This window comes from Heloderma suspectum, chromosome 2 (assembly GCF_057233095.1).
Source record: "Heloderma suspectum isolate Gila_16-S chromosome 2, 16-S_ref, whole genome shotgun sequence".
Lineage (NCBI taxonomy): Eukaryota > Metazoa > Chordata > Lepidosauria > Squamata > Helodermatidae > Heloderma > Heloderma suspectum.
Window position 1 is genome coordinate 18801498 of NC_139459.1, and position 26163 is coordinate 18827660.

The window sequence follows — 26163 nt, forward strand, 5'->3', positions numbered from 1 at the left end:
CATCTAGCAAAAGATGAAATTAAATGTGGAAAAAACACAGAGATGTGCAAATGCCCCAATAGAAATGTGAGTAGTTGTTGTTGTTCAGTCGTTCAGTCGTGTCTGACTCTTCGTGACCCCATGGACCATAGCACGCCAGGCCTTCCTGTCCTGCGCTCTCTCCCGGAGCGTGCTCAAGTTCATATTCATTGCATCCGTGATGCTATCTAGCCATCTCATCCTCTGCCATCCCCTTCTCCTTTTGCCTTCAGTCTTTCCCAGCATCAGGGTCTTTTCCAGAGAGTTTTCTCTTCGCATTAGGTGGCCAAAATAGTTGAGCTTCAGCTTCAATATCTGTCCTTCCAATGAGCACTCAGGGTTGATTTCCTTTAGGATGGACTGATTTGACCTCCTTGCAGTCCAGGGGACTCGTAAGAGTCTTCTCCAGCACCACAGTTCGAAAGCATCAATTCTTCGGTGCTCAGCCTTCCTTATAGTCCTGCTCTCACAGCCATACATTACTACTGGGAAAATCATAGCTTTGATTAGAAGGACCTTTGTCGGCAAGGTGATGTCTCTGCTTCTTACTATGCTGTCTAGGTTTGCCATAGCTTTCCTCCCAAGGAGCAAGCATCTTTTAATTTCATGGCTACAGTCAGCGTCTGCGGTGATCTTGGAGCCCAAGAAAATAAAATCTGTCACTGCTTCCATTTCTTCCCCTTCTATATGCCAGGAAGTGATGGGACCAGATGCCATGATCTTAGTTTTTTTAATGCTGAGTTTCAAACCAGCTTTTGAACTCTCCTCTTTCACCCTCAACAAGAGGCTCTTTAGATCCTCTTCACTTTCTGCCATTAGGGTGGTATCGTCTGCGTATCTGAGGTTGTTGATAATTCTCCCGGCAATCTTAATTCCGACCTGTGATTCATCCAACCCGGCATTTCTCATGATGTACTGTGCATCTAAGTTAAATAAGCAGGGCGACAATATGCAGCCTTGTCATACTCCTTTCCCAATTTTGAACCACTCGGTTGTTCCATGTCTGGTTCTTACTGTTGCTTCTTGACCCTCGTACAGGTTTCTCAGGAGACAGGTAAGGTGGTCTGGTACTCCCATCACTTTAAGAATTTGCCACAGTTTGTTGTGATCCACACAATCAAAGCCTTTAGCGTAGTCAATGAAGAAGTGAGTAGCTGGCACTGTTTAATTCCTATCGAATCTCCTGCAGTACTTTGGCCTGAGAAAATCCCTCCCAATTTCTGTTGGGATTTGATTGAGTTTTCTAGATTGTGCAAATCTTGCCAATTATTTCTGCTAATAGTTCCACCTCACTGAAAAAGTGGCATCGCTCATTCAGAATAGAGCTGCTGGTGAAGCTTGCAACCTTCAGACCCAGATATGAGCCAGATATGACCCAGATATGAGCCTTGTGCATTCCATGTAATGTGGGATGCACAAGAATTACATTTCAGTTCACAAATCATCTGAAGCTTGCCTCACTCACAACCTCGAATGCAAATGCAGCACATTTTTTAAAAACATGTTTGGACATTCCTGCACTTGCAATCACATTCAAAAACTGTCTTTTTTTTTTTAGTACACATTTGAAAATTCCACAAAACAATGCCCCACTTTTCCCATCCAAAATGCACATTTTTTTCTGTTCGAATGAATGGAAAAGCATGTTGGAGATGAAAATGGGAGTGAGATGAACTGAGCTTCAAAGTGACGTGCAGAGAACGTTGGCAAGTTCAAACATCTCTGGTTCTCCCAACCCTACGTGTAATGCTCAGCAGTGGAGGCTGGTGGCTCCAATTTCAATGGAGCTGTGAATCCATTCTGTGTTTTAGTCAGAACCATGCAGAACTCTAAAGGAACTATCCAAGGTGTTGAACCCTATCCCCAAAATAGGTACATTGGTGCCACCAGCCTCCACTCATGCTCAGCTGAAAGAAGAGGTGAGCATTAAGAGGCTCCTGAATTTTTGCCTGGCTCGAATCAAAATGTGAGCCAGAGAAGAATTGCCAGCTGTCCTCAGAGCCTCAAAAGCCCCTGCTGCTTCCCTTTAAATAAGACCTGCCTGGTGTGGTCAGCAGCAGTTATTGTACTTTGGTGATGTGAAAAGTGAACAAGGTGGAACTGATCTTTTTCTCTCTCCCTCCATGGTAGTACACTAGGAAGAAAGTCCCCAATGGTCCTTGGGAAATGTGGCATGTTAGGGTTGACAGAGAAATTCATTCACTGCATATTTTAATGCAAGGTTACCTCATTTTGCACTTTCAAACCACTATGTTATGTTTCAAAAATTGCATTTCTCTGAATGTCGCACTTTGAGTTCGTCAATCAAAACAATGCATAGAAAAACATGTATATTAGAGAAAATAACATTCAACATGCATTATGTTATGTTAGGAAAATTGCTTTCAAAATTATTAGTCTTTTAATCATGCATGAAAAAATACACGTATTAGGACATATGTGCACTAAAAACCTTATGAATTCTCATGAGATCTTTAAAAAAAAATCACAAAGTTGGGAAAAGCCAAACTTAAGACTGGAACAATTATAAGAGTTTGAGACAAACCAAACCAAAGACTGGAAAAATGAGAAACTGAAAGAAACCAAAATGGACAATTCATCCATCCCTACAGTATATGGGTGAGAGAAGGAATGGCTAGAAGGTGACTTCTGGAGTCGGCTTTGCTTCAAAAATAAGCCACATTATTTCCATTATTTGCAGAAAACTTCACCTTCTTCTCCGAAGCATTCTAACATGAACAAGGGGGAGGTTCCTCGTCATTAACTCAGACTGGGTGAGGCTCTTCCTTCCCCAGTCTGTGCATTTTGGTTAAATTGCATAACATCTCATATGAGTCACTGTTCTTTTCCTTTTTAGGGGAGTGGGGTCCTGATAACTTTGAGAAGTTTTTAAGCAATCCATGTAGGCATGGGTGGCAATATACAGATGTTTCTCCAATAATCAAACACCATGCACCTCTAGCCAAGACAATAGTGCTAATGTTCACATACACTTAGTAGAGATCAGTGTGGGGATAAGTACAGTTGCTGCGTGCCTTTCAAAAAACTCAATTTTTCTGAATTGTCGAAACAAGCTACCTTAAAATCCCATGCAGGCATATGCTAAATATGAGATGAGCACACTTCAATTAAAACATTTTTTCTTTGCATTCAGGACTTTCAAAATCAAAATGAGCAGATTTGTTTTAAATAACTCTCTGTCTTTGTAATTAGCTGGCATGATATCTATCTATCTATCTATCTATCTATCTATCTATCTATCTAACTATCTATCCATCCATCCATCCATCCATCCATCCAACTATCATCTATCTATCTATCTATCTATCTATCTATCTATCTATCTATCAACCTATCATCTGTCATCTCCAACAGTTAAGTAGCTAGGGTTTTACAGAAAAGGTTAGAAAAAAAAATGGAACAATACTAATTTCAGAGTAATATGCAGATAGGCGGCTGCCTCCGAACTTGGAGGTGACCTCCTATCCAATGCAGGGCAGGAGAAGCACGGAGGGGATCATTCCCTCCGCGCTTCTCCTGCCCTGCACGTTTGGCTAGACAGCTGCTTTGGGCTGTCTAGCTGTGGGAGGGCAGACCAGGGGAGGAGGCATTTCCACCCGTCCCACCCTGGAACACCCCTTGGAATGCCCTGTTTTGGCTGCTTGATGCTCCTCTTGCGAGCAAGGAGCATGGGGCTGTTTTGCGCTGCCTGCGAGGCAGCGCAGAAGGGGGGAAGGTCGGTTTTCTGGAAACCGATCTCAGACTGCTGGCTCTGAGGTTGGTTCCTGGAAAACCCGATATCCTATGGCCGTCTAGCTGCTGAATAGGAGCCATAGGATTGCTCCCTAAAAACGAATAAACTGCACATCCACATCAGTATGGATGGCTAATCCAATTCACTAATTCTTTAAGCCGCAAATAAACCTATCTGCTCCCGAAGATAATGAAGCTTATTACTATCTTTTGAAGCTAGTCATTGATAGTATGAGACTCTTAAATGCTGGGAATTTAAAACTAACAGGTTTTCAAAGATATGCAAAAAGCTCCCTTGATTTCATCAGTTGTGAAAGTCCATAGCTGTTGTTGTACATGGTGTTGTCTTCCTTTCTGGGCATCACACCCAGATAACGAAGCAAATTGCCTCTTTTAATGAACCCATCTCACTGACTTTTTACCTTTATTTCCTTGGAACAATTCTGAAGGTATATTATATATTTTTAAAGGTTGTTTTTTAATAGGTGTCCTACAGTGACCCAGCAAATCCAGAACACACACACACACACACACACACACACACACATATATATATATTTGAAAACTGTGCTAGGCTCAGGCTTGTTAAGTTGCTATGGTTGCTACAAAACTCTGCCTAAAATGTGTTTCAGCCAGGGAATAACGTGAGGTTCCAAAAAGGCAGCAAACTTTACACAACTGCAATTATATTGAATGGGGATCATCTTTGCTTTAACTGGATCTGCTCGCAGCTTCACCCAGGAAGCAATCTCAGTTAAAACATTTGAAAATGTGTCCACTTAAACATGTGATGTGTAAACATCACAAGTGCATGATATGCATTTAACATTGGATGGGTGATACCGGATCCACACGTGAGTGAGACAAAATGATGCATTTATATTATCCTTCGGAGAGTTCGAAGTGCTTCACATAAACCATCTTGTAATACTTACCTTACATCAACCCTGTAAATTTGGTAACTGGGTGAAATCCAGCTAATTCCTTCTTTCAGTAAATAAATAGACCTTTGCCAGTGGGAAAAGGGAAGAGGGTTGTCCCGCCACCTCCTGCCACAGCCCCCCAATCTGCTCCTCCAGGTTCAGTGACCCTCCAAAACAGAATTTGGGGTACAGGGATGCTGCAGGGGGGAGAGGAAGAGGCAAATTTCTGTTGCACAAGCACATGGCCACTTGTGCAAAGATGGATATCACCCAGTATTGGCTGAGAGACTGAGGCTGAGAGAATGTGGCTTCCCTAAGGGCATCTAATGAGCATGGCAGAGAGTTACAATGGTGACCCCCTGCCATAATTACTTGTAGCTCTCAACCACTTATATAGGAAATGGAAGATGTGTGTTTGCCATCATGTACCATATACAGCAACTCTCGATGGAGAAAGTGCTCTTCAGTGGGGCACCATTTCAGTGAAGATGTCAAAGAAATGTTTAGTACAGGGGAACACGTTCAACATTTTCCAATTTCATGCTCTTTCATACACCAAAGATTGAAGCGCAAAAAGCAGCATGTTTTAAGATAGGGATGCTCAAGGATTCAGTTCAGGTTCATTTTTGAGGGAACTCACCTGATTCTCACTTCCTGGACTAATATGCACAACAGAATTAGGGATGGTGGCAGAGTCCACTTGGGGGCTCAAGCTCAGTGGATTACCACCATATCCCCCCCTCCGACTGAAGTCAATGGACTGCTGTGCTTGCCTGCCTCGGCATGTGCCTTGCTGCTCCACCAAGCCACCATTCTGCACAAAATGGTGGCTCGGCCTTTTCCATAAAGGTCAATTTTACATAAATGGCAGCCGTAAAGAGGCCCATTTATGCAACATTAGAGGCATATATGTTCTGTCCTGTAAGCAGAATTGATTGGCCAGTGGGGTTCTGTTGAGCAGCACACGGCATGGATGGTGGTGAGTTTTCCGATCCCTAAACAGAATGCAGTTATCCTTCAGTTTACTCATTTCTCCAAATTTTGTGATGCATCTCTTGGCTGAGAAAACTACCAAAATGTATATCAAATGTGTATTTTTCGGTTGAAATGCATACAAAACTGTATTTTGCCATGAAGTGCATATTAAAATATGTATTTTAGGGTAAAATGCATACACAAATGTATATTTGTGGACAAAATGTGTACAAAAATGTGCATTTTAGGGTAAAATGCATACATAAATGTGTACTTTTGTAAATGTGTAAAGCCAACGTTTGAAAATGATAATAACGTCCATGTGTTTTCTTTAAAAAAAGAATTCACAGATTAATGTGGACACAGGATGGAATAGACTGATGAATGAACACAGGAGAAACTGACATCGGTCATGTACTGGAAAGAGTTATCCATCCATCCCTATTTTAAGAACACCTATTGAGATCATTATTTTTTATATACATCACAATAATCATAACAATGTTACAAGGAAGATCAAAGTCAGAGGTATTTGTTGCCCTGCTGTACATAAAACCACTGGGGATTTTTTGTTTTGTTTTTTTTGTATAACACACACTAACTGTCCCTCTTTTACAGTACTTGTTCTCCCTAAGACACTGTCCCTATTTGGCCTTACAAGCAAAATCCAAAAACTGAATTAATGGGACTTACTCCCAAGTAAGTGTGCTAAACATTACAGCCATGTATCTCTATCTCAAGATGAAAAAGAAGTTATTCAACACGTCTTCTGTTACCGAAGGCTTCAGTGCTATGCTCATACCTATTTCTGAGCAAATGTGCATAGGATCTGACTGCAAATATTCACTCTATTAGTAAGCTTTAAAATAATGGTTATGGGTGGCTTATGTGATAAAATATAACCCACTGGAAAGTAAATCATGTAAAACATACAGCAGGTAGAGCAGAGGTTTGCTCAGACGGTGATTCTTCTCGATCTTCCCAGAATGCAGCACTAATGGGCTCAAGTTACAGGAAGCCAGATTCTGGCTGAACATCAGGAAAAACTTCCTGACTGTTAGAGCAATACGACAATGGAACCAATGACCTAGGGAGGTGGTGGGCTCTCCCACACTGGAGGCGTTCAAGACGAGGCTGGACAGCCATCTGTCAGGGATGCTCTGACTTGGATTCCTGCATTGAGCAGGGGGTTGGACTCGATGGCCTTGTAGGCCCCTTCCAACCCTACTATTCTATGATTCTTGGAGTACAGGTGTATAAGGATGCCCCTGACTTATCTATGGCATTTTGGATGCTATGTTAAGACAACAGTTGCTGTATAACAGTTAGAGCATTGGACTGGGACTGAGGAGATCTGAGTTCAAGTCCCCACTCATTCATTAAGCTCACTGGGTGACTTTGGGCCAGTCACAGACTTTCAGCCAAACCTACCTCAAAGGGCTGTTGTGAGGATAAAATGGAGAGGAGGAGGACTGTATGCCACCTTGGGCTCCTTGGAGGGAAAGGTAGGATATAAATGTAGCCAATACATGAATGAATTCTATGTTCCTGCTTATTATGGTGTTTTCCCTCCTACCAGAGGTCCCTCCCTCCTGCCTGTACACAGGATACACTGAAACTGGTAGTTCTTGAGAGAGCATGTCTGTCACACAGGGAAATACAAATTCCTCCCCCAACCCCAACAACAAATTACCAAACAAGCACAACCTCTCTGTTATAGAGAAGGGCCTGGACCAGCAGCTCACGGTTCGGCTCTAAAAAAATAGCCCTGTTCAAGAATTCTGAACCTGAATATGACAAATGTGGAAGAGGGGGGGACACTCCAGCCCCTCCCCTCTCCTCTGTCATGTTTGCCACCCTCAACTCATGGCAGGTGACTGTTTGATGAGAAAGGCCTCTGTCCATGGAGGCTCTCCATCTGAGCAAGAACACTGATTTCCCTGTGTCCTTGCTCTCATGGAGAACATTCATGGATAGAGCAGACTCCTTTCTTCAGAGAGTTACCCTCCATGTGTTGAGGGTGACAAACATGACAGAAGAGAGGGGCAGGACTAGGGTGCTCCTTCTCCTTATGCATTTTTCCTATTCAGGGTCCGAATGCATGTATAAGGCTCATGTTGTCTGTTCTACTCTAGCACCACTACTAGTTGGCTCTTGCAGATCTCACAAGATTGGGACTATAGGTGCATATAGATATAGAGAAATAACATCCCCAAAACATCACTAAGCATTGTCTGAAATTTAGCCTACTTTCCCCCCTCATGATAATGGTGTTGCCACCTGGAACTCTGACCCTGGCTGATTTTACCTCCCCACCCCCATGCTTGGGCCCTGCCCTGAGGTGAGTGGAAACATCCCCAATTTCCACCCTAAATGGCACCTCTGATTCTTACATTCTCAGGGGTGCAGTGTTTTATGATGGCTCCACATCAGCGGGAGTTCAGCTGAGCCCTGAGCTTTGGCAATTTTGTTCCCAAAGAGCCATCCATTGCTCTGAAACAAACGCTTGCTTCCAAATTTACTCTCGAAGTTCCTTGTGGCCTCTTCCTATATTGTACAGCAGGTGGTAGGCTGGGAATCAGCTAACCTTATGCTGTGGAGGCTGTACCAGCTCATCCTAGCTCACCCCCCTGTGCAAACGCAACCTTCAGTCCCAATGAAAACAGCAGGACATCATTTGTCTGCAAATCATTAAGATAATTGATATTTATTAGTCTCCCTGTAATTTTCCGCTTTTTGTTTTTGTATGTTGGGAATAAATCAAACCCACGATAGGCACCGTGGACACATTTTTGGGTCTATTATGTTGTCTTGATAAGGCTAGCTGGCATTGTGGACCTTCCTGATGTGATTCATTGAGATTGATCGAAGCGCCAAGCTTGTCCTGGCTGAAATGTGGTGTAATTAATGTAGCCTTATGCTAATGTATGCAAATTCAAAACTGCACATAGATTTAGGGGGAAGGGAAGAACAAGAAAGGATTAAAGAGTTCACTCCAAAGTACAAATTAATTTATTGCCTTGCTAAATGGCCTCTGAAGAAGGAGGGAACCCATCAAAGGCATAAAAAAAAAGGAGCAGAAAGAGTCTACATGTCTTTGTGAGACTCCATTTCCTTTTGGATGTGTGACATAGCTGGAATTGTGCAATGCTGTTAGTTGAGCGAGCAGCGTGCTTGGCTGTATTTTAAACAGAAACTCTGGGTTATTAAGATCAACACTCCACAACTGAGGCTGTCTTTGAAAAAAATATATCAATATTTCTCTTGCTTTTTTCTCCCCTTTAAGCTTCCCTCTACTAACTAGTCTCTTGGATTTCAGTGCCTTCATCAAAAGCCCACGCTGGACCCAACAGTATTAGACAACTACCACCCAGTCACAAATACCTCTTTCTTAGGGAAGGTACTTGAGAGGGTTGTGACAGAGCAACTGCAGGCACTCTTGGAGGATACTGATTATCTAGACCCATTTCAGTCTGGGTTTTGATCTGGTTGTAGGGATGGCGAAGAATTTCTCCCCGAAACTTCGGGGGGCCAAGCGCCAATGTGTTCGGCCCCCCAAACAAGTTTCGGGGAGAAATCCTCCGAAACCCCCCCCCCGCCCCCCACACACACACCCCTGGGACGGGACTTACCTTCACCGAATGTCCCTCCCGGTGGCTGGTCCGGCCAGCGGTTCGGCGGGTGTTCAAGTGGGGCGGGAGCGGCAGCCGGTCTTTCGACTGGCTGCCGCCGGCGCCATTGCAATCAAAGAAAAAAAAAATAATAATAAAATAATAATAATAATAATAATAATAATGATGATGGAAGGATCCAAAAGCAGGGGCATCTATTGGATTCAATTGAACAATCCAATAGATACATGCAGCAATAGCAAAGGGGGCTTCTCTTACCACACTCCCTCCTAAACTACTCTTTGCATAAAGCACCAACGAACATGTACAAAGGTCTCCATGTGTTCATCCAGAAAACAGAGGAGTAGTGTTGAACTGGGCACCTGAATGGGGTGGACAACATCTGAGTAGTAGAACACAAGTGTTGCATGCATAGGGCCTCCAGGATTAAAGAATCCAAGGGGTATGATCTCTGCCTTGATCCCTGGAGAGACATTGCTAGTCGGAAGTAGACAGTAGTGCAGTAATTACAGTGCTGTAACTTCAAGGCAGGAGTAGGCAAGGTGGTGCCCTCCAGATGTTTTGGACTGCAACACCCATGAACTCCAGCTAGCTTGAACAACGTTCAGGGATTATGGGAGTTATCATCCAAAACATCTGAAGGGCATGAAGTTGCTTTCAGGCAATGCAAATTTAAAAGGGTCTGAATTCTGAAAGTTTATTTGATCTACATCTGTCAATAGGGAAAGACGAATGGAGCACTATTTTACATTTATTTATGTTATTTATTTTTATTTACAGTATTTATATACTGCTCCACATCAAAGATTTCAGAGCAGTGAACAACAAGATAGAAGAATAAAACCCCATAATTAAAACAATTAAACCATTTTAAAAGAACAGATTCTGAACTTAATAAATCGCAGCTGGTCACTCAGGAGACGATTCTCGAACTAACAATGACTTCAGGAGGTGCCGAAAACAACACAACATTGCCTGATCTCCAAAGGCAATGATTTACGTAGGTAAAGATTTACGTAGACTACGGCGAAAATAAGGGCAACGCTATTTGCGTTGCCCTTATTTTCGCTGTAGTCTACGTAAACATTTACGTAGACTACAGTGACTAAATAAGGAACGGGAATGGCGGCTCTCTATGGGGGCCGCCATTAGCGTACGCGCTTTTTTTTTTTAAGTCACCCGTGATAGGCTACGTGACGATTGACGTAGCCTATCACGGCTGACTTTGCAGATCTAGCCGTGATAGGCTACGTGAATCGTCACGTAGCCTATCAGGGGGCGTTTTTTTTTTTTTTTAAACTTTCGCGTTCGCAGCCGGGCGAGGCGGGAAGCCTCCTCCCTGGCCTGAATTTCGGCCGGGGCGAGGCGGGAAGCCTCCCCCCCGGCCTGAATTTCGGCCGGGGCAAGGCCGGAAGCCTCCCCCTCCCCGGCCTGAACTTCGCAGGGGGAGCAGCGAACCGCCTCCCCCCCACCGCGAACGTCCTTCGACGACAGGTAAGGGACTTTTGTCCACCCCTATCTGGTTATGGGACTGAATCAGTCCTATGAGGAGAGACTGAAAGAACTGGGCATGCTTAGCCTGGAGGAGAGAAGACTGGAGGGAGATAAGATTGTTGTTGTTGTTCAGTTGTTAAGTCTTGTCCGACTCTTCGTGACCCCATGGACCATAGCACGCCAGGCCTTCCTGTCCTCTGCTCTCTCCCGGAGTGTGCTCAAGTTCATATTCATTGCATCGGTGATGCTATCTAGCCATCTCATCCTCTGCTGTCCCTTTCTCTTTTTTGCCTTCAGTCTTTCCCAGCATCAGGGTCTTTTCCAGTGACTTTTCTCTTCACATTAGGTGGCCAAAATATTTGAGCTTCAGTTTCAGTATCTGTCTTTCCAATGAGCAGTTATCCCTTTAAGAATTTGCCACAGTTTGTTGTGGAGATATGATAGTACTCTTCAAGTACTTGAAAGGTTGTCATAGAGAAGAAGGCCAGGATCTCTTCTCGATCATCCCAGAGTGCAGGACACGGAATAATGGGCTCAAGTTACAGGAAGCCAGATTCAGGCTGAACATCAGGAAAAAAACTTCCTGACTGTTAGAGCAATTCAACAATGGAAGCAATTACCTAGGGAGGCCACAGTGGAGGCATTGAAGTCGAGGCTGGACAGCTACCTGTCAGGGATGCTTTGACTTGGATTCCTGCATTGAACAGGGGGTTGGACTCGATGGTCTTATAGGCCTCTTCCAACCCTACTATTCTATGATTCTATGAATGACCTTTATTGAGAGAGGGACAGGGGGAGTGCAACCCTGTTAGTTCTGCTTGATTTCTTATCAGCTTTTGATACGATCGACCATCGTTTCCTCCTGGATTGACTGTGTGGGATGGGTATCAGAGGCACTGTGTTACAGTGGTTCCAATCCTACATATGGGGCCAATTTCAGAGAGAAACACTGGGTGACCATTCCTTAGCCCCTTGGCAATTGAGCTATGGGATGCTGCAGAGTACCATCTTGTCCCCCAACTTGTTTAACATCTACATGAAGCTGCTGGGAGTGGCCATTAGGGGATTTGGAGCTAGATGCCATCAGTATGCTGATAATGCACAGCTCTGTCTCCTGAATCAGGAGAGGCTGTGCAAGTCCTGGATCAGTGCCGAAACTCAGTAATGGGTTGGATGTGGGCCAATAAACTGAATCTGAATCCTGGCAAGATGGAATCCCTGTGGGTGCGTGGTTCCTGAGTCCTGGAGATAGGCTCATTGTCTGTTCTGGATGGGGATGCACTCCCTCCAGATTCATAGTCTGGGGGTACTCCTAGATCCATCACTGTTGCTGGAAGCCCAAGTGGCCACTGTGGCTTGGAGTGCCTTCTACCAGCTTTGGCTGGTTTACCAACTACAGCCTCTCCTGGACAGGGATAGCTTGGCCACAGTGGTCCAGGCATTAGTAACCTGAAGACTGGATTACTGCAAGGCGCTCTATGTGCGGCTGCCCTTGACTTCTGGTCCAGAAGCTGGAGCTAGTCCAGAATGCAGCAGCTCAGCTGTCGTCACTTTTCAGCATATAACTCCCTTGCTGAGGGAACTGCACTGGCTGCCTATTCACTACTGGGCCAGGTTTAAGGCATTTGTACTAGTGTACAAAGCCCTAAACAACTCGGGACCAGGATACCTGAGAGAGCACCTCCTTCCTTACCAACCTGCCCTGTCATTGGAAGGCTTGCTCCTGGTGGTTCAACATGGACCTATGGCCCAGTTGGAGTCCACCAGGAAAAGAGCCTTCAGTGTGTTGGCCCCCTTCCTGTGGAATTCCCTGCCTTTGGAGATCAGGCAATGTTGTGTTGTTTTCGGCACCTCCTGAAGTCATTGTTATTTCGAGAATCGTCTCCTGAGTGACCAGCTGCGATTTATTAAGTTCAGAATCTGTTCTTTTAAAATGGTTTAATTGTTTTAATTATGGGGTTTTATTCTTCTATCTTGTTGTTCACTGCTCTGAAATCTTTGATGTGGAGCAGTATATAAATACTGTAAATAAAAATAAATAACATAAATAAATGTAAAATAGTGCTCCATTCGTCTTTCCCTATTGACAGATGTAGATCAAATAAACTTTCAGAATTCAGACCCTTTTAAATTTGCATTGCCTGAAAGCAACTTCATGCCCTTCAGATGTTTTGGATGATAACTCCCATAATCCCTGAACGTTGTTCAAGCTAGCTGGAGTTCATGGGTGTTGCAGTCCAAAACATCTGGAGGGCACCACCTTGCCTACTCCTGCCTTGAAGTTACAGCACTGTAATTACTGCACTACTGTCTACTTCCGACTAGCAATGTCTCTCCAGGGATCAAGGCAGAGATCATGCCCCTTGGATTCTTTAATCCTGGAGGCCCTATGCATGCAACACTTGTGTTCTACTACTCAGATGTTGTCCACCCCATTCAGGTGCCCAGTTCAACACTACTCCTCTGTTTTCTGGATGAACACATGGAGACCTTTGTACATGTTCGTTGGTGCTTTATGCAAAGAGTAGTTTAGGAGGGAGTGTGGTAAGAGAAGCCCCCTTTGCTATTGCTGCATGTATCTATTGGATTGTTCAGTTGAATCCAATAGATGCCCCTGCTTTTGGATCCTTCCATTATTATTATTATTATTATTATTATTATTATTATTATTATTATTAAATATTTCTGTCCTGCCTTTTCTTTAAGGAGCCCAAGGGCTGTTCATCATCATCCTCTTCCTCCTCTCCATTTGATCCTCACAACAAGCTTGTGAGGTAGGTTAGGCTGAGAGTAAGTGACTGGCCCAAAGTCCTCCCCCAGTCTGTCATGCTAGAGTTGCCTCACTTGTTCTTTACATGAGGCAGTGGTGATGCAGTGCCAAACCCCAGCTGGAGGAGAAAAGATTCCATCTGATCCAGGATTAGGGATGTCGGAGAAATCCGTAACGGAATCAGATCAGTCCAGATTTCTATGAAACCAACCTGCAGGTTCTGCAGCAGACCAGCTTTTCCCAAGTAGCATGATTTTTTTTTTTTTTTACCTTTCTGGAATTTTAGGCAAACTTAGTTGTAGAAAAATACATAAAATAAAAAGCGCCAGCTGAAAATGCAAATTTTCCCCTAGGCTAAAGCATGAAAATGCACATCATGGGGAGGATTTGCACATTTGGGGGGATTTGCATATTTGGTGGGGGGATTTGTGCATTTTTGCAAGTGCAGACTTGAGCATATATGAATTTGTGCAAATCGAAATTTGCACAAATTTGGGAAATTGGGGAAGGGGAGCTGATTCCATAAATGAGGAGAGAATGGAACAAAAGGCACCTGACAATCTGTGAAATGCAGACGAGACAGATTTTACAACATCCATACATCTCTACTCAGCATAGGACTTGCTTCACACTTTGAGAACCTAGAGGAACTTGAGGAAGTAATCTCCAGTGTTAGATTGACTTCAGTGGCTTCTGGATATGTACACCTGTGATCATGATAGGACTTACAAGGTTGGCCTATTGGCCTTGGTCTACAGTGCCGCATCCATAAATTGCCACAGTGCCTGCAGTGCCACGCTGTGTAGCACCATCCTTGTTCTGTCACACATCAGTGCAGCATGCGACCTCCTAAGTACTAGTTTGATTCCACAGCAGGTCTTAGGATTGTGCCACTTAGTTGATAAACTATAGCTGTAACATGATTGTTTACTGAGGTGAAGCTCTTATCAATGGGCACACTATCATAGGTTGTTCTTTATCTTCCTGTTGTGTCATTGTGTAACCAGGGGAGGCAGGATGGAGCATGATAAGAAAGATCCGTTAGTTGATCTGAAGATGCATTTAGCAGGCTGCTTGGGTAACTACATTGATCCTTGATAACAGCCTCTCACATGCAAGATAACCATAGATTTCAGGTTAAAACCTGCATGTTTTACCATGCTAGATGATGGTGTGAATTGTCCCCATGTTTTCACATTATCAGGACATGGGCAAATTAATTTGTTTTACCACGTCACAACTAGCATTTAACTAACCCTTGAGGCTGCAATTAGGGATGTATTGATCTGTGAATTTTGGTTTCTCTCATGATCTCATTCTTACAATCTTATGTTTGGTTTGTCCTGAACTTTGAAAATTCAATCATATTTTTGTGTGTGCATTTCTCCTAAAATGTGCATTTTTGTAGGCAATTTTTCCAAATCAATTTTGCCACATTTTTGCAAGCTATTTTCCTAATAATATGAATTTTTGAATGTTATTTTCATCCAAAGGCATTTTTGAAGGCACTTCCCCATAGGCAGTTTTGTACACATTTTTGATCAGAGAACTCCATAGCAAAATTTGAACAGGTTTGAATTTCAAAGGATAGCTGAATTTCATTTTGTATTTGAGTGTAAAGAAACCAATAAATAAATAAACAAACAAATATCAGATCATACATGACCCTTGGACAATGTTAACCATTTAATATTGCAAGTTCTGTCAAAATGAAGAGCACTTACAGCCAATAAAGAACTCTGTACCCAATATGGTTGTTTCTGCTTCAGTTGATTAAGGGTAGGTTCCCATAGCCATATATAGAACTTGATCTAGGACCATAAGAAAAGGGTAAAAATAACCAGGCTTATTTTTCTGGAGCTGACATGATTAGTTGATTAGTGAAATGGGTCCTAGGCAGGTAGCATAATTATTTGCATTACTTTTTTTCTGGAAATAAAAGGGAGATAGGGTTACTGGTCAACAGCTGGTTGGCCACTGTGTAGGGGTGTATGAAACCCCACTTACCTGACTCCACTGGAGTCCATGGGTGGGGGGAGGTGATCCGTTCCTCCCTCTGGAATCCTCGACAGGAGGGAGGCGATCCGTTCCTCCCCCCCGGAATCCTGCCCAGCTGGCTCTGCTCCATGGCCAGTCCACGGAGCTGCCAGCCAGGCTGATCCACAGTGGGGCCTCCATCCACTGCTGGGCTGCTGCGGATGCAAATGGCATCCTGCATAGGGGATGCCATTTGCGTCCCTACGCTAGCCCATGATAGGCTATGTAAATATTTGCGTAGCCTATCACGGCTAAAGCGGGGACGCAAATGGCGTAGGGGACACAGCAGCTGGAGCCACCACCGCCACTTCATCTGCCGCCACATCCGCCACCGCATCCACCACTGCCGCATCCCTGCCACTGCCGCCACATCCGCATCCACCACCAGGTAGGTCCGTCCCCGGGGGATTCTGTGGGGTGATGGGGGGGGGAGGCTGTTCCGCCACGGACTCCGGGGGGCTGGATTCTAAAGAATCACTGGATTCTTTACTCACTGGAGTCTGTGGAGGAATTCTCTGACATCCCTACCACTGTGTGAACAGAATGCTGGACTAGATGGAACCTTGCTCTTCTTATGTTCTTATAGCAGAAGAGCACTCATGTTGGCCCCATGTGCTTATGATTGTACACATGTATGAGTATTTTGCTGGTTGTTCATTGTAAACAGAGAAGCAGAACACCAATAGCAAAGTTCTAATAGCAAATATTTTCACCATGATAGGCTACATAAATATTTACATAGCCTATCACAGCTAAAAAAGGGGACGAAAATGGCAGCTGCCATAGCATTCCCTTTTTTTTTGCCGTGATAGGCTACGTAAATATTTATGTAGCCTATCATGGCTAAAGTGGGAAAGCAAATGGCATAGGGGATGCCATTTGTGTCCCTGCTTTAGCCGTGATAGGCTATGTAAATATTTACATAGCCTATCACGGGCTGGTGCAGGGACACAAATGGCTGGAGGTCCTGCTGCTGGTTGGCCCAGCAGGCGGCTCTGTGGCCTGGCCGCAGAGCAGAGCCAGCCGGGCAGGATTCTGGGGGGGAGGAAAGGATCACCTCCCCCCCCATCGAGGATTCCGGGGGGAGGAATGGATCACCTCCCCCCACCTGCGGAGCCAGAACCTGGCGGAGCTAGGTAAGCGAGGTTTCGTACACCCCTACTACCTCTTCATCTATTGGGCAGACCTTTGAATATTGGATTCTCGGCCAGATGAGTTTGTGTGAATCATCACTAACTATTTAACAGTGCAAATGTGTGGTATGCATGGTTACTTGAAAATGAGCTCCATTCTGTTCCATGGGATTTACTCCCCAGTAAGTATGTTTAGGATCACAGGCCAAGTGTTAATCTGAGGAATTGCTAATATGGGTGTTATTCATACATGCTATTTAACTGAGATTAACATTCTGGTGTGAATACAAAGCTCTACTCAAAATAAAATATCTTGAGGTTTCTTACGCGTGCAGTTCCAGTTTTGCTGAAGTTAATCTACATTTTAAAGGAAGGAAAACTGGAGTGCAGTGGTATATAGAACAATCAACAACCTATTTGTAATGGTGGTAGCAATGTACTAAAGAAGTGCAACAACAAAAACTTCACCAGTATTCAAAATAAGGATGTGTTGTGAGTGGGGGTTTGTTTGGGTTTTTTGGCTCTCCTACATGAAGAATATGTTTTGAAAGATGAAATAGGCCCAGCTGTGATGCTCTGCTAAGAACTGCAGGTATCTGAAAACAGAAAATGCCTGTTTTCTTTTCAACTTTATCACATATTATTAAGAGGAAAGTGCATCCAACTGCACACAATACAGGACTGTATTTTCTAGCCTGAGTCTCTTTCTGGTGACATGTTCATACTGCTTGAGTATTGATTTTGTGGCTTATACCTTTGTCAATAAAAAATGCAGCTTTTATGTTGTAGACAAAGTTGGGTATAGTTTATTGTCTCAATAGCCTTTTAAAATGGGTAATAGGTCATTAAAACTTTGAGCTGTACTACTTTCTTTCTTCAATGCAGCAAACTCTCTCTCTCTCTCTCTCTCTCTCTCTCTCTATATATATATATATATATATATATTGGTATGGAACCTCCAGGCACAGGTTAAATACAACCCTCATTGTATTTCCCCATCTAGTTCCCCATCTAGCCCACCATCTTCTTCCCCAGGCTTTGCTCTCTCTCCCAGCAGGGGAAAGCTCTTATCTTAGATCAGCTGCTGATTGGAGATAAGAGCTTTTCCATGGGGAGAGGGAGTGGGATCTGTGGAGGAAGATGCGGAGTGATTTCATCCTACTTACTTCTGAGGAGACATGCAGAAGCTTGGCCTGCCTACTTCTAGGGATGTACGAAAGGGACTTACCTTGTCCCACAGCTTTTTTCGCAGTGGGGGGGAGGCGCTTCGCTTCTCCCCTCCAAGTTCAGGTGAGGGGGGGAGGCGTCCTGCCTCACCCGGCTGAAATTCAGGCCGGGAGGGGGAGGTGCCCCGCCTTGCCCGGACGAAATTCAGGCCGGGGAGAAGCGCCCCATCTCCTCAGACGCGAAAAAAAAGTACAAAACAACAACAACAACAACAAAACGTGATAGGCTACATAACGATTAACGTAGCCTATCACGGCTAGATTTCCAAAGTCAGCCATGATAGGCTACGTTAATCGTCACGTAGCCTATCACGGGTGACTTTGGGGAAAAAAAAGTGCGTACGCAAATGGCGGCGGGCCATGGGCGCGGCCATTTGCATTCCTTATTTTGGCACGTCTAGGCTACGTAAATATTTACATAGACTACGGCGAAAATAAGGGCAACGCAAATAGCGTTCCCTTATTTTCGCCGTAGTCTACGCAAATCTTTACGTAGACTAGATGTGCCAAAATAAGGAACGCAAATGGCGGCGCCCATGGGCTGCCGCCATTTGCGTACGCGCTTTTTCCCCCCCCCCCAAAGTCACCCGTGATAGGCTATGTGACGATTTACATAGCCTATCACGGCTGACTTTGGTAATCTAGCCGTGATAGGCTACGTAAATCGTCACGTAGCCTATCACGGGTGTGTTTTTTGTTTTTTGTTTTACTTTTTTATTTTGTAATGGCGGCGGCAGCCAGTCGGGAGACTGGCTGCCACTCCCGCCCCCATCGAAACGCCACTGAAACGCCGCCGGGACCCGCTGCCGAGAGGGACATTCGCTGAAGGTAAGTCCCATCCCGGGGGGGGGCGGGTGGCCGGCGGAAAATTTCCCCAACACTTTCAGGGGGCCGAATGCCTCAGTGCTCGGCCTCCCGAAGATTCATGGAGAAATTCTCCACCATCCCTACCTACTTCAGGGTAGGCTTCAGGGTAGGATCTGTAAGGGTCACATTTTGGCCTAGCCTACTCTGTCTTTGGCTTAGGGTTGTCCATTGCTAGGAAGTCTTGTTCATTTTTTGCTTGACAGACTCCTGCCGGCTGTCCAACCCTGACGTGCGGGTGAGGCAAGCCACCATGGGGCCCATGGATGCCCAGCGAGACCTCGCAGGTTGTTGCTGTTGTTTTAAATCGAGCTGTGATTTGCGCAAAATTGCAGGTGTAAATACATATGGAAGTAGTGATTTGCACGAAATCACTGCCGTAAATAGCATGATTTGCACAAAATTGCAAGCATAAATGAGGGCAAGTTGTGCTTTTTACAGCTACAATTCCACACAAATCATGATTTGCACAAATAAAAAGCAGAAAACCATATGCTTGCCTGACTTGTCATGCTACAGATCGGGCCAGCGCAGGGTGTTGTAACCCGGAGTCTGGAGGGGACAAAGCTGGCAAAAAACTGCTGAGCTCTACCCTCAAAACAGATTCCTCCAACATCTCTACTTTGGCCCCACCCACAGGGGGAATGTAGCCCAGAGTCCTTTGCCAGACTGGAATTCAGCCTTTAGATTTTTTTTTTTTAAATAAAAAGCTCTCCATCTCTGGTGTGTGTGTCTGTGTGGTTACAGAGATGGGTAGACAGATGGATAGAAAGACATCCAACCCGGCGTTTCTCATGATGTACTCTGCATATAAGTTAAATAAGCAGGGCAACAATATGCAGCCTTGTCGTACTTCTTTCCCAATTTTGAACCAATCAGTTGTTGCATGTCCGGTTCTTACTGTTGCTTCTTGACCCTCATACAGGTTTCTCAGGAGACAGGTAAGGTGGTCTGGTACTCCCATCACTTTAAGAATTTGCCACAGTTTGTTGTGATCCACACAATCAAAGGCTTTAGCATAGTCAATGAAGCAGAAATAGATGTTTTTTCTGGAATTCTCTTGCTTTCTCCATGATCCAGCGAATGTTGGCGATTTGATCTCTAGTTCTTCTGCGTCTTCGAAACCCAGCTTGTACTTCTGGTAGTTCTTGGTTCACATACTGCTGAAGCCTAGCTTGTAGGATTTTGAGCATAACCTTGCTGGCATGTGAAATGAGCACAATTGTATGGTAGTTTAAACACTCTTTGGCATTGCCCTTCTTTGGAATTAGAATGTAAACTGACCTTTTCCAGTCTTGTGGCCACTGTTGAGTGTTCCAAATTTGTTGGCATATTGAGTGCAGCACTTTAACAGCATCATCTTTTAGGACCTTAAATAGCTCAGCTGGAATATTGTCGTCTCCACTAGCTTTGTTGTTAGTAATGCTTCCTAAGGCCCACTTGACTTCACTCTCGAGGATGTCCGGCTCAAGTTCAGTGACCGCACTATCATGGCTATCAGGGACATTCAGATCTTTCCTGTATAGTTCTTCTGTGTATTCTTGACACCTCTTCTTAATCTCCTCTGCTTCTGTTAGGTCCCTGCCTTCTTTGTCCTTTATCATGCCTGTCTTTGCACAAAACGTTCCCTTGAGATCTCCGATTTTCTTGAAGAGCTCTCTAGTCTTTCCCATTCTGTTGTTTTCTTCAATTTCTTTGCATTGTTCATTTAAGAAGGCCTTCTTGTCTCTCCTTGCTATTCTCTGGAACTCTGCATTCAGTTGGGTATATCTTCCCCTTTCTCCCTTGCTTACTTACAATATTTATATATCACTCCACATCAGAAGATTTCGAAGTGGTGAACAACACAGTAAAAGAATAAAACAGCAGGTTAAAAGAGTTAAAACATTTTTTTAAAAAGGCAAACCTCAGTAAAGTGGAATTTAACAAACCACGGCTGGTCATGCAAGGAAGGCCTCTTGAAATAACAACATCTTCAGGAGGTGCCAGAAGGAACACAATGTTGCTGCCTGCCTGACCTCTAGAGGCAGGGAATTCCACAGGAAGGGGGAATTCCACACTGAAAGCTCTTTTCCTGGTGGACTCCAGCTGGGCCATAGGTCCATGTGGAACCACAAGGAACATGCCCTCTGATGACCTCAGTGACCAGGGAGGTTGGTAAAGAAGGAGGTGCTCTCTCAGTTATCCTGGTCCCAAGTTGTTTAGGGCTTTGTACACTACTACTAATACCTTAAACCTGGCCCAGTAGCGAATAGGCAGACAGTGCGGTTCCTTCAGCAGAGGAGTTGCATGCTGAAAAGGGAGAGCTCCTGACAACAGCCAAGCTTCTGCATTCTGCACTAGCTCCAGCTTCTGGACCAGCCTCAAGGGCAGCCCCACATAAATTGCATTGCAGTAATCCAGTCTTGAGGTTACTAATGCCTGTATCACTGTGGTTAAGCTATCCCTATCCAGGAGAGGCCGTAGCTGGCGAACCAGCCAAAGCTGGTAAAAGGCACTCAGAGCTGCTGTGACCACTTGGGCCTCCACCAACAATGATGGATCTAGGAGTACTCCCAGACTACGGACCTGATCTTTCAGAGGGAGTGCAACCCCATCCAGAACAGGCAATGAGCCTATATCCCAGACCTGAGAACCACTCACCCACAGGGCTTCCGTCTTGCCAGGATTCAGCTTCAGTTTATTGGCCTGCATTCAACCCATTACTGAGTTTCGGCACTGATTCAGGACTTGCACAGCCTCTCCTGATTCAGAAGTCACAGGGAGATAGAGCTACATGTCATCAGCATACTGATGGCATCTAGCTCAAAATCCCCTAGTGACCACTCCCAGCAGCTTCATATAGATGTTAAACAACATTGGGGACAAGATGGTACCCTGCGGCACCCCATAGCTCAATTGCCAAGGGGCCGAGAAATAGCCACCCAATGTTACTCTCTGAAATCAGCCCTGTAGGTAGGACCAGAACCACTGTAACACAGTGCATCCAATACCCATCCCATGGAGTCAATCCAGGAGGATACCATGGAGGATGGTATCAAAAGCTGATGAGAGATTGAGCAGAATTAACAGGGTTGCACTCCCTCTGTCCCTCTCTTGCTAAAGGGCATCCATCAGGGCGACCAAGGCTGATTCAGTCCCATAACCAGGACAAAACCCAGATTGAAAAGGGTCTAGATAATCAGCATCCTCCAAGAGTGCCTGCAGTTGGTCTGCCATGACCCTCTCAAATACCTTCCCTAGAAAAGGAGTATTTGTGACTGGGCGGTAGTTGTCTAATATCATTGGGTCCAGAGTGGGCTTCTTCAGGAGTGGCCGCACTACTGCCTCCTTAAGGACAGCAGGGACCACCCCTTCCCATAGGGAAGCATTTATCACTCCCTGGACCCACCCAGTCATACCCCCTCGGCTAGCTTTTATTAGCCAGGAGGGACAGGGATCAAGAGGGCACATGGTCGGTTGCATTATTGCAAGCATCTTGTTCACATCATCAGGCCATAACAACTGGAACTGATCCCACAAAATTGGGCAGATGGTGGCATCAGACACCTCGACTGGTACTGCACTAACAACAGCATCAAGGTAGCTGTGGAGACAAGCGATTTTGTCCTCAAAGTGCGATGCAAAAAGGTCACAGTGGGTCCTTGATGACGTCAGGGCCCAATTTACTAGGGAAGATGTTAACAACCACTGGATCACCTGGAAGAGGTCTGCTGGACGGCTACTTGAGGACACAATGGAGGCAGCAAAATAAGCCTTCTTTGCTGCCCGCACTGCCATGCACTAGGCACAATTATGCACTCTAGAGCGTGCTCGGTCGTCTTCACTTCAAGTCTTGCGCCATTTGCGCTCTAGCTGACGTCCAGCCTGTTTCATTGACTGCAGCTCCCCAGTATACCAGGGAGCAGAACAGGCTCTACAGTGCCAGAGAGGGCACTCAGGTGCAATCAAGTCGATGGAGCTCCACATCTCACTGATCCACAGTGAAGCTACGGCCTCGGCTGGATCACCAGCTCTCTCCACTGGAAAATCCCCAAGAGCATTCAGAAATTTATTGGATTCCATCTGTCTCCTCCTGGGGCGGACCATCCAAAAATGGTCCCCCATGCCCGTGGGAGGAGCGTAATGCCATAAGTTCAAATCTCACCAGGATCATGACAATGGGGTTACTTGAAGCTCCCCAGTCTTCAGATTACCCATGTCATGAGTTGGAGCAAAAACCAAATCAAAGGTGTGCCCTGCTTCATGTATTGGGCCGATGACTTACTGAGACAGCCCCATGGTTGTCACAGAAGCCATGTAGTCCTGAGCTGAAACTCCAGAGACAGCCTCCACGTGGAAGTTGAAGTCACCCAGAACCACTGTCCTGGGTTGCTCCAACACCACATTTGCGACTGCCTCTGCCTGTCTGCCAGCTCAGTCAGGGAGGATGCTGGGCAGCAGGGTGGGCAGTACACCAGCAGCATCTCCAATCTGTCACTATGCCCCAACACCAGGTGCAACCTCTCAAGGCCTGCTCCAAGGTGGGGTGGTCTCCTGATGATAGAGATGGAAGTTCTATATGTAATACAGCAGTCTGGTTCCCTACAGATGTTTTGTACTACAGCTTTCATAAGCCCCAGCTTATGGTTAGGTATTACTGGAGATTAAGGGGTACCAGGTTGTCTATCACTGCTCTACGTGGGCAAATCTTGGTGGGAAAAATTTGGGGGGAAGAAATAACCCCACCATTTGTCTAACCAAGCTTGTGAAAGCTTCCTAACCCAGCCCAAGGCAGAAACAGGCTTTTATTACCAGTTCCGAAAGATCTTCAGTTAGCCTAGGTTGAGAATCCTGGGACCAAAAAAGTTTCCTTGCAGGTGACTCCAGTTTTCATTGCAAATTCTGCATCTGGTTGTTTGGGTCTTTGAAATCTCACCATAACTAAAGGGATCAAAGAGAACATGGTTAGGCAAACTGTGGGGCTGCCTGGCTCCTCCCCCCACCCCCAAGGCTTGGGAGAATGACCAGGATTGCTCAGTACAACCTGGAGTCGTGATAAACTCACTGGGGCTGTTTGCTGTTTTCTGTGTGAGCATCAATTTGTGCCTACAATGTGGATGGGAAATATATTTGAGTTAATAACTCTAGGGGTGTACGAAAGTCACTTACCTGTCGTCGAAGGCAGTTCGCGGTGGGGGGGAGGCGCTTCGCTGCTCCCCCCACGAAATTCAGGCCGGGGAGGGAGGCTTCCCGCCTCGCCCGGCCGAAATTCAGGCCAGGGGGGAGGCTTCCCGCCTCACCCAGCCGAAATTCAGGCCGGGGAGGAGGCGCCTCGCCTCGCCCGGCCGCGAACGCAAAAGTAAAAACAAAACAAAAAACAACTTCCCCTGATAGGCTACGTGACAATTCACGTAGCCTATCACGGCTAGATCTGCAAAGTCAGCCGTGATAGGCTACGTGAATCGTCACGTAGCTTATCACGGGTGACTTTAAAAAAAAAAAAAGCGCGTACGCGAATGGCGGCCCCCATAGGGAGCCGCCATTCGCGTTCCTTATTTAGTCACTGTAGTCTACGTAATGTTTACGTAGACTATGGTGAAAATAAGGGCAACGCTATTTGCGTTGCCCTTATTTTCGCTGTAGTCTACGTAAACATTTACGTAGACTACAGCGACCAAATAAGGAACGGGAATGGCGGCTCCCTATGGGGGCCGCCATTATCCGTACACCCTTTTTTTTTTTTTTAAGTCACCCATGATAGGCTACGTGACGATTTACGTAGCCTATCACAGCTGACTTTGCAAATCTAGCCGTGATAGGCTACGTGAATCGTCACGTAGCCTATCAGGGGAAGTTTTTTTTTTTCCATTACAATGGTGGCAATCCATTACTTTCATTACAATGGTGGCAATCCTGCCTCGCTCGAACACCCGCTGAACCGCCGGCCGGACCAGCCACCGGGAGGGACATTCGGTGAAGGTAAGTCCCGTCCCGGGGGGGTGCGGGGGGGTGCGGAGGATTTCTCCCCGAAACTTGTTCGGGGGGCTGAACAAGTTGGCGCTCGGCCCCCCGAAGTTTCGGGGAGAAATTCTCCGCCATCCCTAAATAACTGAGATTTCAATCCTAAGGAGGACAAGACCTAATGACAGAACACTCCAGTCTCAGAAGCTATAGCTTGTCCACAGCCCTGCCCCAGGATCTTGCTGTAGCCAGGAGAACATTGCAATAGACTAGATCAGCCTCCCCAACTTGGAATACTCTTGAGTACTAAATACTCAAATTTATCTTGAGAACAAGCTCAATTTGACCTATTTATCTCTCTCCAGCAATATTTTTTTCTGCAACAAATTTTGCCAGGGTATTGGCAGTCGGGGACACATCAAGGTGTTGCCGACTCCTCCCGTAGACAAACTTTGAGGGAAATAACATTTGTCTCACTTTATTTTTGTGAGCATTACGAACAGACACATTTGTATTCCAAATGAGCTTCGCCAGCATCTGGTCTTAATGAGAAGCCTTGCTTTTTAACACTGCGTGGCATGTTTCCTAGGGCATGTCAACCCGATTTCCAGCATGCACGAGACATGGACTGCAAACCCAAGGAATGTATGCCCATTCTTGACAAATTGAAAATTAAAAACGTAGTGGCAGATTTCAAGCCAATATATCGATTTGCTACTTCTTCTCTTTTTATGTTCACATTGGCTCAAGTAAGTAAATTCTAGTTTTCAATTTCATGAAAACTCCTGTAATTGCTTGGGGTTTAGATGAGAATGTTGTTTCACAGAACATTAGAGTAGTTACTAGAATATCTCAATGTTTCTTACTAGTACAACACCCGCAGTTTCAGGGAGGGAAGCATGGACCACTTGCTTTGCATGAAGAAGGACCCAGATCCAATTCCTGCCATCTCCAGGTGTGGGCTTTTTTTTTTTTTGGCTTTTTTTTTTAAGGAATGGGTAGCATCTGATCAGAAAGGCCTCTGACTGAGTCCCTAGTAGGGCTGGAGTTGTATCTAGGGATGGCGGAGAATTCTGCCAGGGATTTCAGTGAGGCCGAATGCACTGGCATTTGGCCCCCCGAAACCCGTGGCAGAACGGCTTCCCACCCCCGCCCCCCCACGGATTCCCCCCGGGGATGAAGCTTACCTGGGGCGGATGTTCCGGTGGCGGCGGCTCCGGCGGTGGCTCCGGCGGCGGCTCTGGCGGCAGCTGGTATTTTGACCAGCTGCCATGGCTGCCATTTGCGTCTGCTGTTTGCCATGATAGGCTATGTAAATACTTACGTAGCCTATCATGGCAGCCTGGCTGGATGCAAATGGCGGCTGCTACAGTGGCCGCCATTTGCGTCCGCAGC

General features: G+C 45.5%; 1 protein-coding gene across 1 annotated transcript in view; it reads left to right on the forward strand.

Moving 5' to 3' along the window:
* DCC (DCC netrin 1 receptor) overlaps positions 1–26163 on the forward strand; it is a 1145836-nt gene that overhangs the window by 93395 nt on the left and 1026278 nt on the right. Inside the window, exons 4-5 of the mRNA XM_084829640.1 lie at positions 14573–14643; positions 19032–19112. Coding sequence (XP_084685766.1) covers positions 14573–14643; positions 19032–19112 — 152 coding nt within the window. The remainder of the gene's footprint in view (positions 1–14572; positions 14644–19031; positions 19113–26163) is intronic.